At 43.8% G+C, this 20,029-nt stretch overlaps 2 protein-coding genes across 10 annotated transcripts; both read right to left on the bottom strand.

Annotated features, from left to right (window-relative positions):
* Positions 1-2,068: 2,068 nt before the first annotated feature.
* LOC123052654 (uncharacterized) lies at positions 2,069-8,117 on the bottom strand. Of its 9 annotated transcripts, none has more exons than XR_006424886.1 (9): positions 7,624-8,051; positions 5,748-7,149; positions 5,621-5,667; positions 5,268-5,273; positions 3,593-3,817; positions 3,391-3,456; positions 3,269-3,304; positions 2,449-2,510; positions 2,069-2,360 (listed from the first exon to the last, which is right to left on the bottom strand). XR_006424886.1 is itself a non-coding variant. In XM_044475960.1 (7 exons), the coding sequence occupies exons 3-7, from the start codon at positions 3,765-3,767 to the stop codon at positions 2,269-2,271; spliced, it is 408 nt and encodes a 135-aa protein (XP_044331895.1). In that variant the 5' UTR covers positions 3,768-3,817; positions 7,051-7,149; positions 7,624-7,970; the 3' UTR covers positions 2,069-2,268. The 9 variants fall into 9 exon arrangements, 1 of the variants encoding a protein (XP_044331895.1); XR_006424884.1 differs by having other exon boundaries at positions 4,564-5,273; positions 7,624-8,044; XR_006424882.1 differs by having other exon boundaries at positions 5,175-5,273; positions 7,624-8,011.
* A 2,338-nt stretch (positions 8,118-10,455) lies between these two features.
* LOC123052653 (uncharacterized) lies at positions 10,456-14,962 on the bottom strand (the record flags this gene model as incomplete). Its single annotated transcript, XM_044475959.1, is given in 8 exon segments — positions 10,456-11,024; positions 12,128-12,334; positions 12,412-12,504; positions 13,039-13,386; positions 13,480-13,578; positions 13,661-13,760; positions 13,966-14,105; positions 14,664-14,962. Coding segments are annotated over 8 exon segments (1,550 nt in total), but the record flags the coding sequence as incomplete, so codon positions are not given.
* Between the last annotated feature and the right edge of the window lie 5,067 nt (positions 14,963-20,029).

The following is a 20,029-nucleotide window of genomic DNA, read 5'->3' as shown; positions in this document are numbered from 1 at the left end:
GCTGCTTACATTTCAACAATCCACTGGTTTAAAGGTCAACTTTGCTAAATCCTCAATGATCCCACTGAATATGCCTAATGAGGAGGCTGACAGACCTGCTGCTATTCTTGGTTGTAAAATTGGCCAGCTTTCATTTACTTATCTTGGATTGCCTTTGGGAACTACAAGGCCAAGGATCATTGACCTCATGCCCTTAGTTGACAGTCTTGAAAGGAGGTTAACTGCAAGCTCTTCTATGCTAAATCAAGGCTCTCGTTTGCAGCTTCTCACCTCTGTCCTGACCTCTCTGCCAATATACTTTCTGTGTAGCCTCAATATCCCAGCCGGGATCATTAAGCAACTAGACAGAATTTTCAGGCAATGCCTTTGGAGGGGTAACAGTGATGTTCCAAAACAGTCGCTGGCTGCTTGGGAACTCGTTTGCAGGCCAAGAGATAAGGGTGGTTTGGGTATTATTAATCTGAACATCCAGAACAAAGGCCTGCTTCTCAAGCATCTTCACAAATTCTATAACAAGGTTGATGTTCCTTGGGTGACTCTGATATGGAATAGCTACTATGATCATGGGGTTCCACAGGCAACAGCTAATGCTGGATCTTTCTGGTGGAGAGATGTTCTGAAGCTGCATGAGGCTTATACTGCTATTGCCTCAGTACATATCAACATGGGTGATTCTGCTTTGTTCTGGACTAATTCTTGGCACATTGGGGGCTCTGCTAGACCCCTATGTTGGAGATTGCCAAGGTTGTTTTCTTTTGTCAATAATGACAGGATCTCTGTGCGGGATTCCTTCAATCCCAAGATCTTTTCTCTATGTTTTATTTGCCCCTTTCTCATGAGGCTGCTGCTGAGTTGCAAATTTTGGAAAGTTGGATCATGCAGTTAGACAGAGACCCCACCTTACCTGATGTTTGGATATGGCCTGGTCAATCAGGAGGGTACACTACGAAAAGTTTTTACATGATCATGCACTCACACTTACCTACAATACAACCTTGCAAATGGCTTTGGCAGAGTAAGTGCACCATGAAGATCAAGGTGTTCGGCTGGCTTTTATTCTTTGACCGACTTAACACCAAGGATATGCTGGTTAGGAGACACTGGCGCTCAAACCAGGATGACAATCTTTGCCTCACCTGTAGTGAGCTGGCGTATGAGGATAGAATACATCTGTTTTTTAACTGCACCTTCAGCTGTAGAGTCTGGAACTATCTGGGTATTGATTGGTCTGGAGGCTCAGATATTCTGCAATGTATCCTGCACGCCAGGTCCAGCTTCACACACCCTTTCTTCGTTGAAGTTATGCTAACAGCAGCATGGAATATTTGGATTTTGCGAAATGGCAGAATCTTCAAAGCTGAGAGAGCTACTTTCAGTGCTTGGAAGCGTAAATTCATCCATGATATTTCTTTGCTTGCTCACAGGGTGAAGGACTGTAACAAACCAAAGCTATTGGCTTGGATTGCTTCTTTGTTGTAAAGCAAGTACAGTTAGTTAGCAAATAGGTAGACTCTTTTCCCTTTTGTTTTCCTTCCTTGTATAGTTTGTTTTTTTACTTGTACAGTGGTGCTTTATCTAATAAAGGGCTGTGGGGCTTTGCCTCACAGTATATATTAAAAAAAAACATTCATGTGTTAAGCTTCAGATAAGCCAAAATTTTGTGATAAGCTTCTATGGAAATTACCTGGGGCTGGGAAGAAGCGAAGATGTAGCTATCCTGTGTTGTGCATGCAGACAATGCTTGTGTATAAGTTGCCGCATCTGCTATCTGACACTCAGCCCCAGTTTTTATAACAATTAGAATTCATTATATTACAGGATCCTTTGCGTATTTAGCCTATCCTTACCGGCATCTGGTAAAAGTTGCGATCTAGGAGAAGAATGACGGTCTTATAGCTCTGGCATAACATTTACTGGTAGTTATAGCTTTCGGTGTGACTCTGCACCCTTTCATGTAACTAGATGACTCGTTGCGCCAATGGCGCAAAGGCCAAGAGGGAGCCAAGTATGGTGAGAATATTTAGACACCCAAGTCAAAAACCAAAGTGGCCAACACTCGCGCATCCTCTGCTTGGAAGCCGTCTTTTCTCACCGAATCTAACATAGATACATGATTCTTCAAGAGCAAATTTCAAAGAAAATATAAAGCATGAAAAGCTTTAAGTTGTATTATTGAGACCATACCACGATATCTTTATTTGTTTCTTTGAAAATCTAAAGGTCTAAGAGGATGGTACATGTGAGAAGCTGTGAATCCATAACAGAAAACTAAACTAACTCCCAAAGAAACATTTCAAATTTGGAAGCCACAAAGAAGGAGCCCAGATCTCTCGTTGTAGTGCAGGTACATGTCCTTAATCCTGCATCCACAGCCCATAATTTTTCAACACCTAAATCTACGAAATCCAATCGAAGGAAATCATGGTAGAAACATGCATCGTGGCTTACGTCTCCGAGAAGGACTTCTTGGCATTCTTGTGCAGGTTGGACACAGCAATGCTCGCATGTATCTGGACAAATTAGGGAGGCACACTTCAACAAATCAGTTCTTAGTAATTATGGAATGCCCTGTATTAAAGGAAGTAAAATAAAGCATGTATGTGCTCTAACTTTCATAACTGCATGTAAACTCAGCAACTAACTTTATATACCAAAGTGTACAATTCTCAAGTTTAGCTACAGAGACAAAAACAGGGACAGAGGGCGTGCATTCCAGTAGGCTCTGATAAACTCATTCCTAGCAATCCATTCCTTATATGAGTAAACAGCAACGCTACCCAATTGCTTATATCAAGAATGACCAAAAGAAGCAAACCGAGCACAACTCTATAACCACAGCGTTTAAAAAAATTCTCTTCTCTAAGCTAATGAAGTCTGCTCGTTTTCTTTTTGGATAAAGCCAGTTCGGTCAGTTAGGAGAAAAAAAAAACAATTAATAAAATTACCCAAACTAAACAATCTTCTAATCTGCTTTAATGGAACATAATAAGCATTTGTTGCTGCTCTTTGTATGATATACTGGACCCCTTTACAGGCGGTTATGCATGCACATTTTACAAAGTAGCCTGCATAACCCACTCAGCTTGCTTACACGTGAACCCATATACATAATTTAACAGGCTAATAAGGAGACAAAGGCTGACAGCATTAGAAAAAGACAAGGCGCACCATAATCTCACCAGACAAGAACAAGTGGTAGGCCACGAAACAAAGCAAACAGAGCATGTAGCAAGAAGCAATGAAGTGCATCAATAACAACACATCTAACCTTGCAAAAGTATGACCGGTCCGGACGTCAGGAAACCTGGACAGAAAGAGAAAGAAGCAACGAACAAACATTTCAGCTCAGAGACATTTTATCAAACAGCAGACGAGCAAGAAATATCTTACCCTTCCAAACAGAAATATCTTACATTTTATCAAACGGTAGCCTGATAAACAAGAAGTTGGATGACCCTGCAGCAACAAGATAAAGAGAAGTGAGAACAAGAAAATCGAAGAGCACGAGGACATGGAAAGCAAAGCCGGCCGAAGCGACGCATGCAAAAGAAAAAACTAAGGTGACACTGCTACGGAGAAGAAGAGCTGCAACCTCGACCGGTTCGACAACCAGGAGAAGTCCGTGTGGACGAGGCCGAGGCCGCCCGCCAGGACCAGCTCCAGCGCGAGGCCGCCCGCCACCGCGAGTCCCAGGCCTGCCTAGTCGAAGCCACAACCGGGGCCTCCAGGCCGACTCGCCCTCCCCTCCCCGTGCCCCATCTCCACATCTCTTGTCAAATCTTCCCAGCCAGTTGAGACCTTCGTCTATCTCTTAGAGCTGCCAAAACAGAGCAAATACAATTAACTTCGAATTCTAGAAGTTGCGTTCTGGTATATATTTAAACAGTCTACAAAAATCAATGCACAGAACATATATAATTGAACTTTCAAAATCGTCAAGTAGATATTAAAGAAGATAGAATCATCATTGTGAGTGTACTGTCCATAACTGCATTGGCGCCTATTTTGTACAATGGCCTAAAGAAAACTCCAGTACATAGAAAGGAAGGAAGCATTTATGGTACCGGTTCAGACAAATAACGCAAATAACAAATTGTCGATAAACATGGTAATGATTTGTGAGGGACGCCTGCACCATGATGTAAAACCATCGAATCAAATGTGAAATTGTATCAAAGAAAAGCAAACACAGTAGACATGGTTGATGCCTTGGCTACAATCTATGGTTCATCTTGCATCAGAGACCGCAACACAGGGATGTACTGTGCCTAGTTCATTGAGTTCAAAGTGGTGCTTTGATTAAGAGGAATTTGGTATCATCGCAGCTCATGTCGTGGCAAGGCTACTACGACCCAGACTTTATCAGGACTGAATGTTCATTGCTCACTGATTCTGTTGTACCAGATGATCTGACCACCCGTCAATCCGATCTGTTTATAGAACTTTAGACCCAAACATAATAAATAATAAGGTTGTCCCATGTTAATGACAACAGTCTGACACACAATAGCTCTCCGACAGTGAAAAGTGGCGAATAAACATGAGAAACTCCTAACATATTACCTCTAGCAATCACAGTCACGGTCAGTGCTACGCTCCCAGCTTCTCTCGTTTCCACCGTCTCAAATGCATCAAGAATTTCAAATGCTTACACGAACATAGTAAGTCCGGGCAAAATTTATGTGTGGAGCTCTCATGATTTTGGTGTACAATACACTCGAGCAAACACAGGGGGTCCATCTTATGCATACAAGGTGCTATCTTGGCATGGATACAACCTGCAACCATATGCACAGGAGGTGTGTCTGTCCTAAGAGGAGCATAGTTTCAGAAGAGTATTTCTTTATTTGAAGCGGTTTGATTTTTTTCCCGCGTGATCCACTGCTCAACTCGGTGTTCAAAGTAAGAACAGAGCAGCTGGAACGGCACAGATGTGTAGCCACACACACACAAACAGTAATCAGAACATTTTTGCAAGTTAGAACTAAATTTCATATACGATTAATGTTGGCACTCCATCGGCAATGAATTGGCATAGAACACATCAACATAGATTAATGTTGGTCGTATGGGAAAATATCAAGAGAGATTAATGCATATATTTTATGGCTCTCAGTTTTAAAATCAGACACGGTTTATAGTGATGAAGAAACAAAAGGTATTAGCTCTATTACCTCACACAGCCATTCGAAGTAATCACCAGGAGACAAAAGAACATATAAGATTCTAGGAATTAACATAACCTCCGTTGCACTGTTCATACGCACCCAATTCTGAAAAAGAAAAACATAAGCTTCAGTAGCAAACAAATAGAATCTGAAAACTATGTACATATACAGAGAAAAGAAAATAGGAACGCAAACTGTCCTATTACTCCCATGTGTGAAGAGCCAAAGCTATTTTCAAGCAGTATTATAAGGTAGCTCTAGATTTTAATCCATAGCAATCAAATTAACCACTACAGAAAAACTAAGAACAATAAACCTGAACTATTGCATGAAAGAAAAAGCAGTCATGATGATCTTCTTCAATACCTAAATTGCAAAAAGCTAGTCGGTCTACTCAACTTGTTATTTTCTACTGGAACTAAATAATAGAAAAAAGAAATCAGATGACTTACATAGATTAATACTCCCTGCCAGCCTTACTGGATTTTCATCAAACACTCTGCAGGCACAGAGAAACAAAAATAGGGGATTGGAAGAAAGGGAGAGAGAAAAATCAGGAAGAGAAGTATGATTGTGTACCTGAAGCTGAGTTGCGATAGGATGGACGCTTGGAGAAGAGGCGGAGGAGGACGAGCAGCTGGACATCCTCCATGACGAAGCAGGGCCGGCCTGCTCCTTCTCTCGTGGTCGACCTCCTCCCTCTCCCTCTCCCTCCAAACCACCGCGATGGACGGCTGGCCCCGCTGCTTCTTGTCCCCGACGTTGGCCTCTCCCTGGCTCCTGGCTCACTGCTCCTCCCCACGCTGCCGGTCTCCCCTGCACCTCCGCCAACCTTGAAGACCCAACCTCTCCTCCTCACCCATGGGGACGACCAGCGCAGGATCTGGAACCACCGCGAGCGACGACCTGGAGGGGCTAGAGCGGGGAGGAAGAGGAGAGACAGCGGTGGCGACGAAGTGGAGGGAGGGGCTCGCGGCGTGGGGGAGGGGTGGGGGAGGGACGGGGGAAGGAAGGGGTGGCGGCACCAGGATGCTAGGGTTCGTGGGAGGGGATCGGGGAAGAGAGCAGAGAGTGCGGGCGGAGGTGCGAGTGCGGGGCTCGAGTGCGGGCGGAGGGCGCTGCTAGGGTTTCTCCACGGGAGGGCTGCTTTTTATACCCAAAGGTGAAAAGACTAAAATGCCCTTGGCGGGGCACAGAATTTGCAGGCGGTGGCAATAGCGATTTAAAGCTGACGTGGAGGCCTTGGTCCTAGCTAGCAGTTCTTCCGGGTTTATATGTTCGTTTACTCAGAAGAAAGGAATTGCTTGGTCAACAAATATATATATCTGCACCATGTACATAGTATAATGCTGCAGATATGTGTTTGATGGAAGTTGGTTTCACGCTCTTATTCTGACAGCAAGAAAACTAAATAAATTGATTTTTCGTATATTCAAAATATGGTCCATCTTATGCATACAAGGTGCTATCTTGGCATGGATACAACCTGCAACCATATGCACAGGAGGTGTGTCTGTCCTAAGAGGAGCATAGTTTCAGAAGAGTATTTCTTTATTTGAAGCGGTTTGATTTTTTTCCCGCGTGAACCACTGCTCAACTCGGTGTTCAAAGTAAGAACAGAGCAGCTGGAACGGCACAGATGTGTAGCCACACACACACAAACAGTAATCAGAACATTTTTGCAAGTTAGAACTAAATTTCATATACGATTAATGTTGGCACTCCATCGGCAATGAATTGGCATAGAACACATCAACATAGATTAATGTTGGTCGTATGGGAAAATATCAAGAGAGATTAATGCATATATTTTATGGCTCTCAGTTTTAAAATCAGACACGGTTTATAGTGATGAAGAAACAAAAGGTATTAGCTCTATTACCTCACACAGCCATTCGAAGTAATCACCAGGAGACAAAAGAACATATAAGATTCTAGGAATTAACATAACCTCCGTTGCATTGTTCATACGCACCCAATTCTGAAAAAGAAAAACATAAGCTTCAGTAGCAAACAAATAGAATCTGAAAACTATGTACATATACAGAGAAAAGAAAATAGGAACGCAAACTGTCCTATTACTCCCATGTGTGAAGAGCCAAAGCTATTTTCAAGCAGTATTATAAGGTAGCTCTAGATTTTAATCCATAGCAATCAAATTAACCACTACAGAAAAACTAAGAACAATAAACCTGAACTATTGCATGAAAGAAAAAGCAGTCATGATGATCTTCTTCAATACCTAAATTGCAAAAAGCTAGTCGGTCTACTCAACTTGTTATTTTCTACTGGAACTAAATAATAGGAAAAAGAAATCAGATGACTTACATAGATTAATACTGCCCTGCCAGCCTTATTGGATTTTCATCAAACACTTTGCAGGCACAGAGAAACAAAACTAGGGGATTGGAAGAAAGGGAGAGAAAAAATCAGGAAGAGAAGTATGATTGTGTACCTGAAGCTGAGTTGGGATAGGATGGACGCTTGGAGAAGAGGCGGAGGAGGACGAGCAGCTGGACATCCTCCATGACGAAGTAGGGCCGGCCTGCTCCTTCTCTCGTGGCCGACCTCCTCCCTCTCCCTCTCCCTCCAAACCACCGCGATGGGCGGCTGGCCCCGCTGCTTCTTGTCCCCGACGTTGGCCTCTCCCTGGCTCCTGGCTCACTGCTCCTCCCCACGCTGCCGGTCTCCCCTGCACCTCCGCCAACCTTGAAGACCCAACCTCCCCTCCTCACCCATGGGGACGACCAGCGCAGGATCTGGAACCACCGCGAGCGGACGACCTGGAGGGGCTAGAGCGGGGAGGAAGAGGAGAGACAGCGGTGGCGACGAAGTGGAGGGAGGGGCTCGCGGCGCGGGGGAGGGTGGGGGGCGGGAGAAGGAAGGGGTGGCGGCACCAGGATGCTAGGGTTCGTGGGAGGGGATCGGGGAAGAGAGCAGAGAGTGCGGGCGGAGGCGCGAGTGCGGGGCTCGAGTGCGGGCGGAGGGCGCGGCTAGGGTTTCTCCACGGGCGGGCTGCTTTTTATACCCAAAGGTGAAAAGACTAAAATGCCCTTGGCGGGGCACAGAATTTGCAGGCGGTGGCAATAGCGATTTAAAGCCGACGTGGAGGCTTTGGTCCTAGCTAGCAGTTCTTCCGGATTTATATGTTCAATTGTGTTCCCCCAACAAACATGGTAGCAAGTATATTGTGCTATCAAATTAAAATGTGTATATACATCTTATTGTAGACAACAATCGATCATGTTTCCTATTAAAGGGGATTAAACCATGGATATTTTTTCCATCGGGCACATGAATTTAGCGTGCCTTTGCGCCATCTACGTCGTTTACTGTTGCAGTTACTAAGCCTTTGTGCATTCCGATGCAGCTCTACTGAAATACTACTTATGCCCATTTTAAACCCAGAACTGACTTTACATCATTTATGTTCTCATACGTTCTCCTAAATTTTAGTCTGCTTCAGCAATGCAATGACCTGCGACTCCATGTATATATGAAAAATGACCACAATTTGCAATTTCGCTGTTGTGATTTGGTCAATCCTCGGTGTTTCGATTCCTACTAATGTCTCTTCTCTTTGGCAACTGGTGCAACCTGGAGGTCTGCCAGCCCAAGACAACATCGGTACTATCCTTCAATAAAAAAAATCCATGCATGAAGACAAATTCGAAATAGTAGAAAAGGAGAAATCTTACCAGTTGAGTATGTTTCTCTCGCCGGGCTAGGTAACATATGGGCCTTTCAAATACCTATGCCTCCATATGCACAACACATAGAGTTTTTCTTTTCTTTTGTGCACATGGAAAATTGAAGTTTGGTACAAACACAGCTAAAAAAATACATCCTTAACTGGTCTATACATCTTATACAAACATGTTTTTTAACTCAGATTTCTCAGCATGATAACCATATGTTGAACTAAAAAACGCTTCCTTAACTGGTCTATATATGTTATACAAATATGATTTTTTTTCAAACTCAGATTTCTCAGGGTGATAAAAATATTTTCAATATAGCGTGGTTTAACACATGGGCTTTGTACTACCAATATCGAATATGTCCTTGCAAAATGAAACTATTTTCATCAACAACATGACTTTAGCATGTCTCTGCGCCATTTGGCGCAATGGATCAACTATATTGTATACAACAATAGGACACAAACCAACAGCATAAACACCACCACTGTAGTCCTCATGGACAGTGCAAACCTAACCCTTACATCATCATCTGGCCAACTGTTGTTGGAAAGCTTCGACTACCCAACGGATGTTCTGCTCCCTGGTGCCAAATTTGGCTGGAGTCACCCGTTTAAATCGTCGGGTAATCTCGAAAAAGAGTACCGTTGATCCTGGGCTTGGCTCGTATAGTATCGAGCTAGAAACCAATGGCAACGGGATAGTTCTTAAGCGCCGCAAATCCTCGCTAGGGTACCAGGTTGTTTATGCGCCTGAAACATCAACGATATTGAAACTTTTGCCAAGAATCCAGAAGTTTCTACAATTGGTTCCACGGGCAAAAGGTTCGATTGTCCCACTCTATGTTAATACCAGAGAAGAGGAGTACTATATGTACACTCCACCGAATGAATCATCTTACTCATTTGTCTCGCTAGACATTTCTAGTCAGATCAAGCTTAATATCTGGTCAGAGGCCGAACAATCTTGGCAAACCATATTTGCCTACCCTGTTGATTTCTGCGCTCCGACTATAACCTGCGGACCTTTCACGATCTGCGATGGCAGTGCGCAGCCACCCTGTGACTGCATGGAGAGCTTCTCTAAGAAGTCGCCATGGCATTGGGATTTTGGTGATCAAACACAAGGGTGCATCAAAAATACACCGCTGTATTGCTCCAGTCACAAGAACACGACAAGTTCAACAGACACGTTTCACCCCATTGCTCGGGTTACATTGCCCTACAACTCACAAAGCGTAAACCTTGCTACCACTCATAGTATGTGTGAGGAAGCTTGTCTGAACTGTGCTCCTGCACTGCTTATTCCTATGGCAATACCAATTGCTCTATCTGGCATGGAAAATTGCTTGCTGAAAATCGCAATGATGGCATTAAAATTGATTTTGAAGATATTCTTTACCTCCGCCTTGCAGCCAAAGATCTGCCAAGTTTGCCAAAGGACAAAAGAAAACCAAATGTCAGAGTTGGTTACTAATGCTCATGGTGTTGCTAGTTCATATAAAGCACGCTCCATATGATGGATGGCGATCGCCGATACAGCGACTCACTAGGGTTGCTCTAAGAAAAGAAGCCAAATACACCAAATTCAGGAATCAAACAGTGCCATTTAGAGAAGACGAAGCCTGTTGTTTAACGGCGACATGATCTTGCAAGACTTTTACATAGATAATTCTTGAACATGGATAGCCTATAACGAAAAGGGTATGAACAAGAATCGCTTTAGAATGCTCCACTCACGACAGATACACGTTGCCCCTTTTATTTGTGCAAGGGGCGCCAACACCTAGTCACCTACCCCTCCTGAAACGCACCCATAATTTGTTTATTACAATCGCAGACTAAAGACTACCATGAGTGTGATATCTACTAGTACGAGTAACTGTTAACTCTTAAAGTCCAGGAATTGATTCAAGGGTATACGTCTCTGACGTAGGGAGGCCATTCTCCGGGGTAGGATGCGTTTTTGACTGCTCCAACACGTTCAGCGTCTGAAGGTAGGAGTAGGAGGCGTTGCGATTCGGAGGCGGGCTTGGGTTGGTTATCTTGCTCGCCAGGAAACGCCGGATCAGGCCTCTAAGGAATGGAGCCATGGTGTCTGGCTCGTACTCCAGAAAGTACATGATCCCTCCCATGCACATGCAGAAAAGACCCACCTGAAATTTTCCCAATGTTACCAGTACTTTCAAAGAATCTGTTAAGCATGGAACAGAGCGAAATACAATGAAAATACAGAGGAAAAAGTTGGTACTCGTATTTCAAGTATAGAAACAGATACTATCGCTATCAAGTGAAGATTACGCACTGCAACCCAGAGTAATTCTAGCAGATTTTTCTCATTATCTGCGGGTTTAAATTCTTTTAAAAAACAAAACAAAATGAAAGGGACTTTCAACTGTTTGTGGTTACTGTGGCTGTTTGGTTCCAAACCTTGACAGCCAAAGTTAAGATAAAACAAAATGAAAGACACTTTCAACTGTTTGCGGTTACTGTGGCTGTTTGGCTTCAAACCTTGAGAGCCAAAGTTTGCGCTACCAGACTTTAGCCACCTTGACCAGATTTACCAACCATTTCGTGCAGTTTATGATCATTTTTTGTAGCCAAACACTGATAGCCAGTAAGACCACCTGGATTATAATGACCGCAAAAATATGACACAGACCAAAGACACCAAACAGCTAGTTTCTTCCTGAGACACTACACAAAACTTACCATGTCAGACTGCCAACATGATACCCTCTTGCAGTTGCACTTAATTGTTGGAACTAATCCAGCATCTAGAAGTCAAGTCCCGATCACCACTATCATTTAACCTAGCTAAAGTTATAATACTGATTCTTCAAAGGCTATCTTCCACAACAATTTGTATCTCAGCAAACTGCACTATAATATTTTCTCAACACGACCTCTACGTAGGTTAAAGGATCCCTTGCGGTGATCAAGGCAAAAGGCACACTGCTATCACCATAAAATGTCCTACTTCTTGGGCAAAGGATAACTTTAGTTGACATTGTCTTTCACTCAGATCACATTAATTAAATACTCCCTCCGTCCCAAAATTCTTGTCTTAGATTTGTCTAGATACGGATGTATCAAGTCACATTTTAGTATTAGATACATCCCTATCTAGACAAATCTAAGACAAGAATTTTGGGACGGAGGGAGTACCAACTAAAGGACATAGTACAAGCAAACTTCAAATAGCTTCTCTTGAAGAGCTGAGGCCAAAGGAAAAAATATTGGCTACAAAGAAGCTTACCTCAGCATTTTTTATATTTGGGAGGAGGTGGCGGTTGATCAATATATACCATAGAGATTCTCCAGCACGGGGAAGTACGTAGAGAGCTAACTCCGCTCGTCTTGCTTTATTCTCCAGGAGAATCGAAAGACCAGACAGTAAACCACCAAACCAATACACAAGTTTGTGGTCTTTGCTTGCAACTTTACGGTGCAAACAGATGGCAGACTACCAATGATGCCAGAAAGGTATTACAATCATGAAAGAATTATGTGGAAAGGAACATGCTAGTTACTGATAATTACCTGGAAGAGAGTGACAAACGCAGACAAAAAAGTGGTAGAGCGAACTGCACCCACAAGAGCACGCCAGCAGGTTGCAGCTGGGGATTCCAAAAACTATTTGATCAAGCAATTTTATGTATTAGATAATCGACATTGGAGATGGGTATGAATGAACAGATATACTCCCTCTGAAACTAATATAAGACGTTTTAGGTCATTACTTTAGTGACCTAAAACATCTTATATTAGGTTAAATACTCCCTCCGTCCCAAAATAGTGACTCAACTTTGTACTAACTTTAGTACAAAGTTGAGTCACTTACTCCGGGACGGAGGGAGTAACAAATAATGAGGCTAAATATTTAAGCCAATCTAGGCTGTTTAGGACTTGGGGGCCAATATTCTATTTCACTGGTAGAATAAAAATCAAAGAATGAACCAAGCACATTTGCAATTAGAGAAAGTTAAAGTCGTACAAATATGGTGGACAATACAATTTGAAGGTACTTGTAAGATTAGTTTTTCTTTGAAGCATCAAATTTTCTAGGAAACAAGCATACCACACACATGTTAATGCAATCACGTGTCAAGTTTCAGTTTTACAGCAGTCTTCGACTATATAGAGGAAATATAGTTGGTGACAAGTTACCTTTTGAAGACGTAGAACAACAAAGGGGACAAATGTCAATGAGAAATACAGAGGGAACGTTTTCTTGAATGTTGATGAAGTGACAGTAACATTATGAGCCAAGCACGATGCTCTGTCAGGATGAATAACAGAGCATGGAATAATTGACGGACTTCTTGTTAAATTTATCAAATTTGAATTCTTCTTGTTTGCGAAATAGGCCGAGAGGCCAATGAGATCCACATGGCCACCTCTGCAGCTATCTCTGACAGCCTTGTAAACAGGTTCTGCAACTGGTCCTGTCTTTTGGATGAAGTCTCGGTAAGATTTTGGTAAGCTTTCAGGCCTCATTACAAAAGCATACATAATCTGCAATGATAAATCAAGTGATTACACAAGCTTTTCCCTCCATAACAAAATCCTCATTAGATTAAAGCAAGTCAGCCATTTTCATTTAGTTACCTGGGCAGATGCGACAGAAAAAAGTAATGCATCTCCATGTCTCCAATGGCTACCCCAGAAGTGGAATCTATTTTTAGACTTTGCAGAGTTATATGCACACTGAAAGGATCAAGCAGTACAACATGAGGACGATATACTTTACACGCAAGTTCAATACAAAATTACTCCAGTTGTTGCTTACCTGAGCAAGCCTTGCTAGAAGATATAGAGAAAGGGTGCGTCTCCTACTCGAATCATCTAGTGCTAGTATCGCCAAGCCTGCCACCGAACCTGATAATATTCTGCTCCATCACGCCCTTCAGTTGAGTCATGAATATGTTTGACAAAAATCGTATAACAGAAAGTATCCTATTTTGAACCTCTTCAGGGACATTCCCAGGTCCAAGCACTGATTAAGTGATTAGCGCACACTTATGTTGAACATGTGTCCTAATCAATCAAATAAGAGGAATGTAAACAACGGGGCATAAGTCTCCAGTTACTTACGCATTGAATGGTGTTTCCTTTTTGCGAAATCTCCTAAGGAAACATCGCAGTGCATGATATGATCCAGTGAATCCTCCAAAAAGTAACCCTACCCGGCAAGCTTCCTCCCTTACTATTAGATCTTTCTCCGAAACCAGTTGCTGTAGATAAATAGAAGATTTGAGCGAGAACAAATATTATTTGGTACAATCTACATTTCTATGTTTCACTCATTGATCAAAACAGAGGGAGGTAAAAAAAACCAGAGATGAAAACTAATGAATCGATGAGAAGGACAGAACAACAGCAATAAAACACAGCTGGCCTACAAAAGAAATTGCTATTTTTCTGGGAAGGGGTGTGAGTGTGGGCAACACAAGAGGAAGCAGACCAATTCAATGCATAGCAGGAAATATTCTGTAAGGACATCAGTTAAAGCAATCAGCCTGAGTAACACCATGTACTACTGTACTTATTATCCCCGCTACAGACACAACAGCTGGACAGAATATTTTACTCGTACACAACAAATAGTAGAGTCAACTCACTGCCCCTTATTCGAGTAAGTAATAATCATAGAGATGGTGATATCACCTAGCTGTAACATATCCACATACATTATAGCAACGAATTCGGACTAAACCCAACATATACTGTAGATTAGATATGAAGAAGAAGAAATCGCAGAAGAAGAAAGAGTTGGTAAGGTTTTTTGGGACCTTGAGATCGAGGAGCGAGGCGTAGGATCTGCGGCGCGCGAGCTTGAAGGCGCGGAGGAGGATCCCGATGCCGACACGGACGCCGTAGGAGAGCAGGAAGGTCTGGCACAGATTCCCCGCCGCGTGCGCCGCGCACGACTCCCCCTGGTGCACGCAGCACCCCCACCCACCCCCTTTGGCGGCCTCCTCATCCCGGCCGTGGCTCTGGTGGAGCTCCTGGATGGCCTCGCGCAGCCGCTCCTCCGCCTCCCGCAGGCGCCTCGCCGCCGCCTCGGACACCTGCGGCTGCGATGGAGGCGTGGGGGGCGGGGGAGGAGGAGGGCGCGGGCCGAGTGTGGGCTCCGCGCCGGCGGAAAGGTCGAACGAGGGCGTCGAGAGGAAGGGCATGGGGCCGTGGACCGGGGCTCCGGCGGGTTCGTTCCCTTGGCTTGGCTTCTGGGGCTCGTCAGTCTAATTCCGCTGCTGCGTGTCTTGCTCTCGCTGGGGTTGAAGAATTGATGGCTAGCAGTTTCGTTCGTAAGGAAAAGGGTGGGTAAACGGGTATGGTGCGTCGTGCGGGTTACGGACGGCGGTGGGCACCAGACGTCACGCCAACGGCCGATGGGGTACACGCACGTACTCGGTGCTCCTACCGGCGATGGAGACTGGGACGGACAGCTCGGAAATGGATTGTTCTGATTTAAATGCATGTTCAATTAATTGGATTGTACTGAGGAAAATAAAAATAAAAAAATAAAACAATAACTAGACATTTTTGCGCGTAACTATGAACAACTCAACCACAATATGTTGAATTAAAACATTGTTGAAAACGTGTACAAACAAAAAAAACGTCTTACGATCACCCAGGAACAATATGAAGATGCATAGAGGGTTTGGATCAACGATCGTTACCGACTGCGGAGTTGCAGCGAAAGTAGACGAGTCGGTGTAGACCATACTTGGAGTCCCTCGAACCGTTAATGACGATCCCGCGAATGGAAGACCGAGAGCACAATCTCTCTACTTGGTTGAAAGCATACGGTCTTCAAGATCCGGACCGCTTCGCCATCCAGAGCTAATCGTCGTCGGAGAATTAAATGGGGGAGATTAGAACCACATTGGGCTTCTAGTTATGAGGATTAGAGGAACTAGGTCTAGCTCTAATTAGTCAACTAGGACCAACTAGAACTAGAACTAGAACTAGATGAATTAGAGGAGGCTCCAAAACTTGTATATACAATAGGGCACAATACCTCGAGTATATATAGGTTAGAGGGGGAGAGGAGGGCTTCCACCAAGGAGAGAAAGGCCCTCCTTGCTGCGTCGGGCAGGGAAGAGGAGTTGAACTCCTCCCCCACTAGGATTGGCTCCCCTCCCCATAAGGAGGGGGGCGCCAACTCCACTTGGGCCTTTGTGGCCCAAGTTGCCTTACACCTCTTGGCCTTTTAAGGCCCCTTGATATTTTATTAAATATAAAAGTCTTCTAATAATTACTACAGTCTTTTATATATAATTTAACATCACCCGAAACATTTTTCACCTATATATATTAATTATCGGGAATACCCGGTATTGCCCGATAAACTCTGAAACTCTTTCGGTGACCTTGAAACGCTTCCGATTCCTCTTGAAACTATTCTGAATATTAACGAAGCAATTCCACACAAAAAATCTCGATACTCTCGTCCTACTAACACTCAGCAGATCATGATCACCTTAAGTTTCTGACCCCGTAGGTTCGGTAATCACAGACATGAATGAAATCCCTTCGTTAAGTGACCGATAGCGGAACTGTGGACGTCCATATCAATCCCTATGACTACATGAATGACATTCGAGTGAACCTTTTGGTTATTATGTGATGTTCCCTTTGCTATGTGATGTTTCCTTTGCTTCACAATACTTTACAAAACCCGTGATGCATCGGTATCCTACTGAATCATGCACATGCTCACTATACCGTTGACCTCATTGCCGGTTTTGTTCTTCTTTCTCGTTTGTCTGCCAGACGATGATGGATGTCGTCACACCGGGAGGGCCCTAAAAATATCTCTCCACGTCGGAGGAGCAAATCCCACTCTTCAGCTATCCAGTCCCTTGTCAAACTTTTTGATGAACCTGTAAGTTGTCGTTATGATCACCTAGTTACGGATGACGCTTGAGCTATCCCAAAGTACACCGTACGGTAGGAAGTGACTACGATACTCTCATGGTCCGAGGAACTAAAACACATGCTAACACTCTGTGTTATAACAATTGATTTCAGACGATATTATCTCAAAGTATAACAAACAAGTTTGTGTCGATTCAATATGATCGTTCTTCTAACCTCATACTCTTAGTGTCGTTTTAGGACTATCCTTACACTTAACAATATCCTAAGATCCAGAAAACATGATCACCAACAACACGTGAGCCAGTCTTAGAGGCAAGACCGGGAACCTATATTATACTATTTATCATTTCACACGTGCATGCGAATTTTCCACTGAATCGCATATTCGAGAATCATAGCAGTTATAGCATGAAACATAAACTCTTAATTATGAAAATGGAAATATAATAATACAATATTATTACCTCTAGGGCATATTTCCAATAGTCTCCAACTTGCACTAGAGTCAGTAATCTAGTTTACATAGTCTCTCTAACACCTATTGAAAGCACAAGTGCTCCCTTGGTGGTTTTGGTAATTAATGTCAACATATATTTTGTTGGACAAATAGTTTTTATCTAGTATATTTCAGATAATTTCAAAAGTGTCATGGCAAGGACAAGAGGATGTGGAACTCGTTCAAAATGCGAAGGAGATGGATTGGCAAAAGCTCAAGACCCTACTTTTTTTTGTTAAGTGATCCAAGATCACATTGAGTCCATAGAAAAGCCAATACTATTAAAAGGGGATGAGGTGTTACTTAATGATCTTTTTGCTCGAGTGCTTAGTGACATTACTCCAAAACTCTCAACCACTTTCTCCATCCAAATATGTCCAAACCCTACATTCCAACTCGGCCCCACCGAAATTTCCTATCCGTAGCCACCGAGTTCATCTGGACTTAGCCAGTGCCAAACCTTAACAAATCGGATCCACCGATATGGATCTCGGTCCCATCGAGATGGCCCTGATAGCTTTCTGTTGCTAGTTGCAATTGTTTTGGTCCCACCGAGAATTGCAATCGGTACCACCGAGATGGCTTGCCAACTCTCTGTTGCCTTATTGCTTCACTTCGGTCCCACCGAGTTGATGCAATCAGTGCCACCGAGACGAGGTTTGCCCTAGCCATTGCACATTGGTCCCTCCGAGTTGTTCCAGTCGGTCCCACCTAGATTCCTTACGTTCATATCTTTTACACAGGTTGGTGCCACTGAGATTTCTGATCAGTGCCACCGAGTTGGGTCAAAAGTGTGTCACTGTTGGATTTTGTGTGGAGGATATATATATACCCCTCCACCCCTTCTTCCTCAGAGAAGAGAGCCACTAGAACATGCCTACACTTCCACCATTCATTTTCTGAGAGAGAACCACCTACTCATGTGCTGAGATCAAGAGATTCCATTCCTATCATTTGAACCTTGATTCCTAGCCTTTCCCAAGTTGCTTTCCACTCAAATTCTTCTTCCACCATAGCCAAATCTGTGTGAGAGAGTTGAGTGTTGGGGAGACTATCATTTGAAGCACAAGAGCAAGGAGGTCATCATCAACACACTGTCTATTATCTTTTGGAGAGTGGTGTCTCCTGGATTGGTTAGGTGTCACTTGGGAGCCTCCGACATGATGTGGAGTTGAACCAAGAAGTTTGTAAGGGCAAGGAGATCGCCTACTACATGATAATCCAGCCGAGTGAGGCAAGTCCTTCATGAACGATGCCCATGTTGGGGTAGACAAGCTTCTTCGTGGACCCTTCGTGGGTGGAGCCCTTCGTGAACTTGTGCAGCCGTTACCCTACGTGGGTTGAAGTCTCCATCAACGTGGACGTACGGTAGCACCACCTATCGGAACCACGCCAAAAATCTCCGCGTCTCCATTGCGTTTGCACCCTCCAATTCCCATCCCTTTACATTCTTGCACTTGCATGATTTACTCTTTTCGCTGCTCATACTCTTGCTATGCTTGTGTAAAATGTATTGTGGGCCCATTAACACATGCTAAACTCAACCTTAACTTGAAGAAACTAAAAGCTACCACTTTTACTTGTTAAGGGCCTAATCACCCCCTCTAGACCCCTCTTCTCGATCCTTTCGATTGGTATCAGATCATTGGTCTCCATTGCTTTGGTTTAATCACCATTGGAGGAAGAAGGACGAGTCTAGTCCAGGAGTATTAGACATAGAGTGCCTATTCTTGATGGGGAGTTTTGTGGTTCTTGGAAAAATGAAATGCTTGAGATCTTCAGTGAATATAATTTGAGAAAGTATATTCTTAGCCCTTATGTGCCTCCCATTAATCCTTTGCATCCTACCCCCAATGAGTATCTTGACATGGTTCACAATCTTAGAATTGTTAATCTTATCATTAGAGAATTGCCTAGAAATGAGCTTGTTTGCTTGCAAACTCTGAATGCGCATACACTATATGGAATTACCTCGAGGAACGCTTGCCAAACTATTCCTTGAAATATCTGAATGAAATTCTTCAAAAGTCCATTGCTTTTCACAAGATGAAGCCTAGTGACCCTAAGTTTGATGAATGCGTTGGGGAACGTAGTATTTTAAAAATTTCTACGATCATGCAAGATCTACCTAGGAGAAGCATAGCAACGAGCGGGGAGAGTGTTTCCACGTACCCTCGTAGACCGAAAGCGGAAGCATTAAGTAACACGGTTGATGTAGTCGAACGTCTTCGCGATCCAACCGATCAAGTACCGAACGCATGACACCTCCGCGATCTGCACACGTTCAGCTCGATGACGTCCCTCAAACTCTTGATCCAGCAAAGTGTCGAGGGAGAGTTCCGTCAGCACGACGGCGTGGTGACGGTGATGATTAAGTAATCCGCGCAGGGCTTCGCCTAAGCACTACGTGAATATGACCAAAGGCGTAAACTGTGGAGGGGGCCCCGCACACGGCTAACAATGTTTGTTGTGTGTTCTAGGCGCCCCCTCCCCACATATATATAGGTGGGAGGGGGAGGGGAGCAGCAAGGGCGCGCAAGTAGAAGGAATCCTACTTGGGGGCCTTGTCCAATTCGGCCTCTCCCCTTCCAAAAGTGTTGGAGGGGGAAGGAAAGAGAGGGGGGAGAGAAGGGAAGGGGAGGCTGAATCCTCCTCTTTCCTTTCTCTCTTCCCCTCCTTCCTTCTCCTCCTATTTGGCATATATGGGGCGCACCAGCTCACTAGGGGCTGGTATGTCCTGCCCTTGGCCCAATAAGGCCCATATCTTTGCGC

Source organism: Triticum aestivum, chromosome 2D (genome assembly GCF_018294505.1).
Source record: "Triticum aestivum cultivar Chinese Spring chromosome 2D, IWGSC CS RefSeq v2.1, whole genome shotgun sequence".
NCBI classification, from domain to species: Eukaryota; Viridiplantae; Streptophyta; class Magnoliopsida; order Poales; family Poaceae; genus Triticum; species Triticum aestivum.
The sequence above is the reverse complement of the archived record's forward strand: the minus strand, read 5'-3'. Positions and strand labels throughout refer to the sequence as shown.

Coding starts and splice junctions, on each gene's coding strand:
- LOC123052654 (XM_044475960.1), bottom strand. CDS start 3,767: ATGTGGAGATGGGGCACGGGGAGGGGAGGGCGAGTCGGCCTGGAGGCC. Junction 3,305..3,413: donor AGGCTACCGTTTGATAAAAT/GTAAGATATTTC, acceptor CTTTCTGTCCAG/GTTTCCTGACGTCCGGACCG. Junction 2,511..3,268: donor ACCGGTCATACTTTTGCAAG/GTTAGATGTGTT, acceptor TAATTTGTCCAG/ATACATGCGAGCATTGCTGT.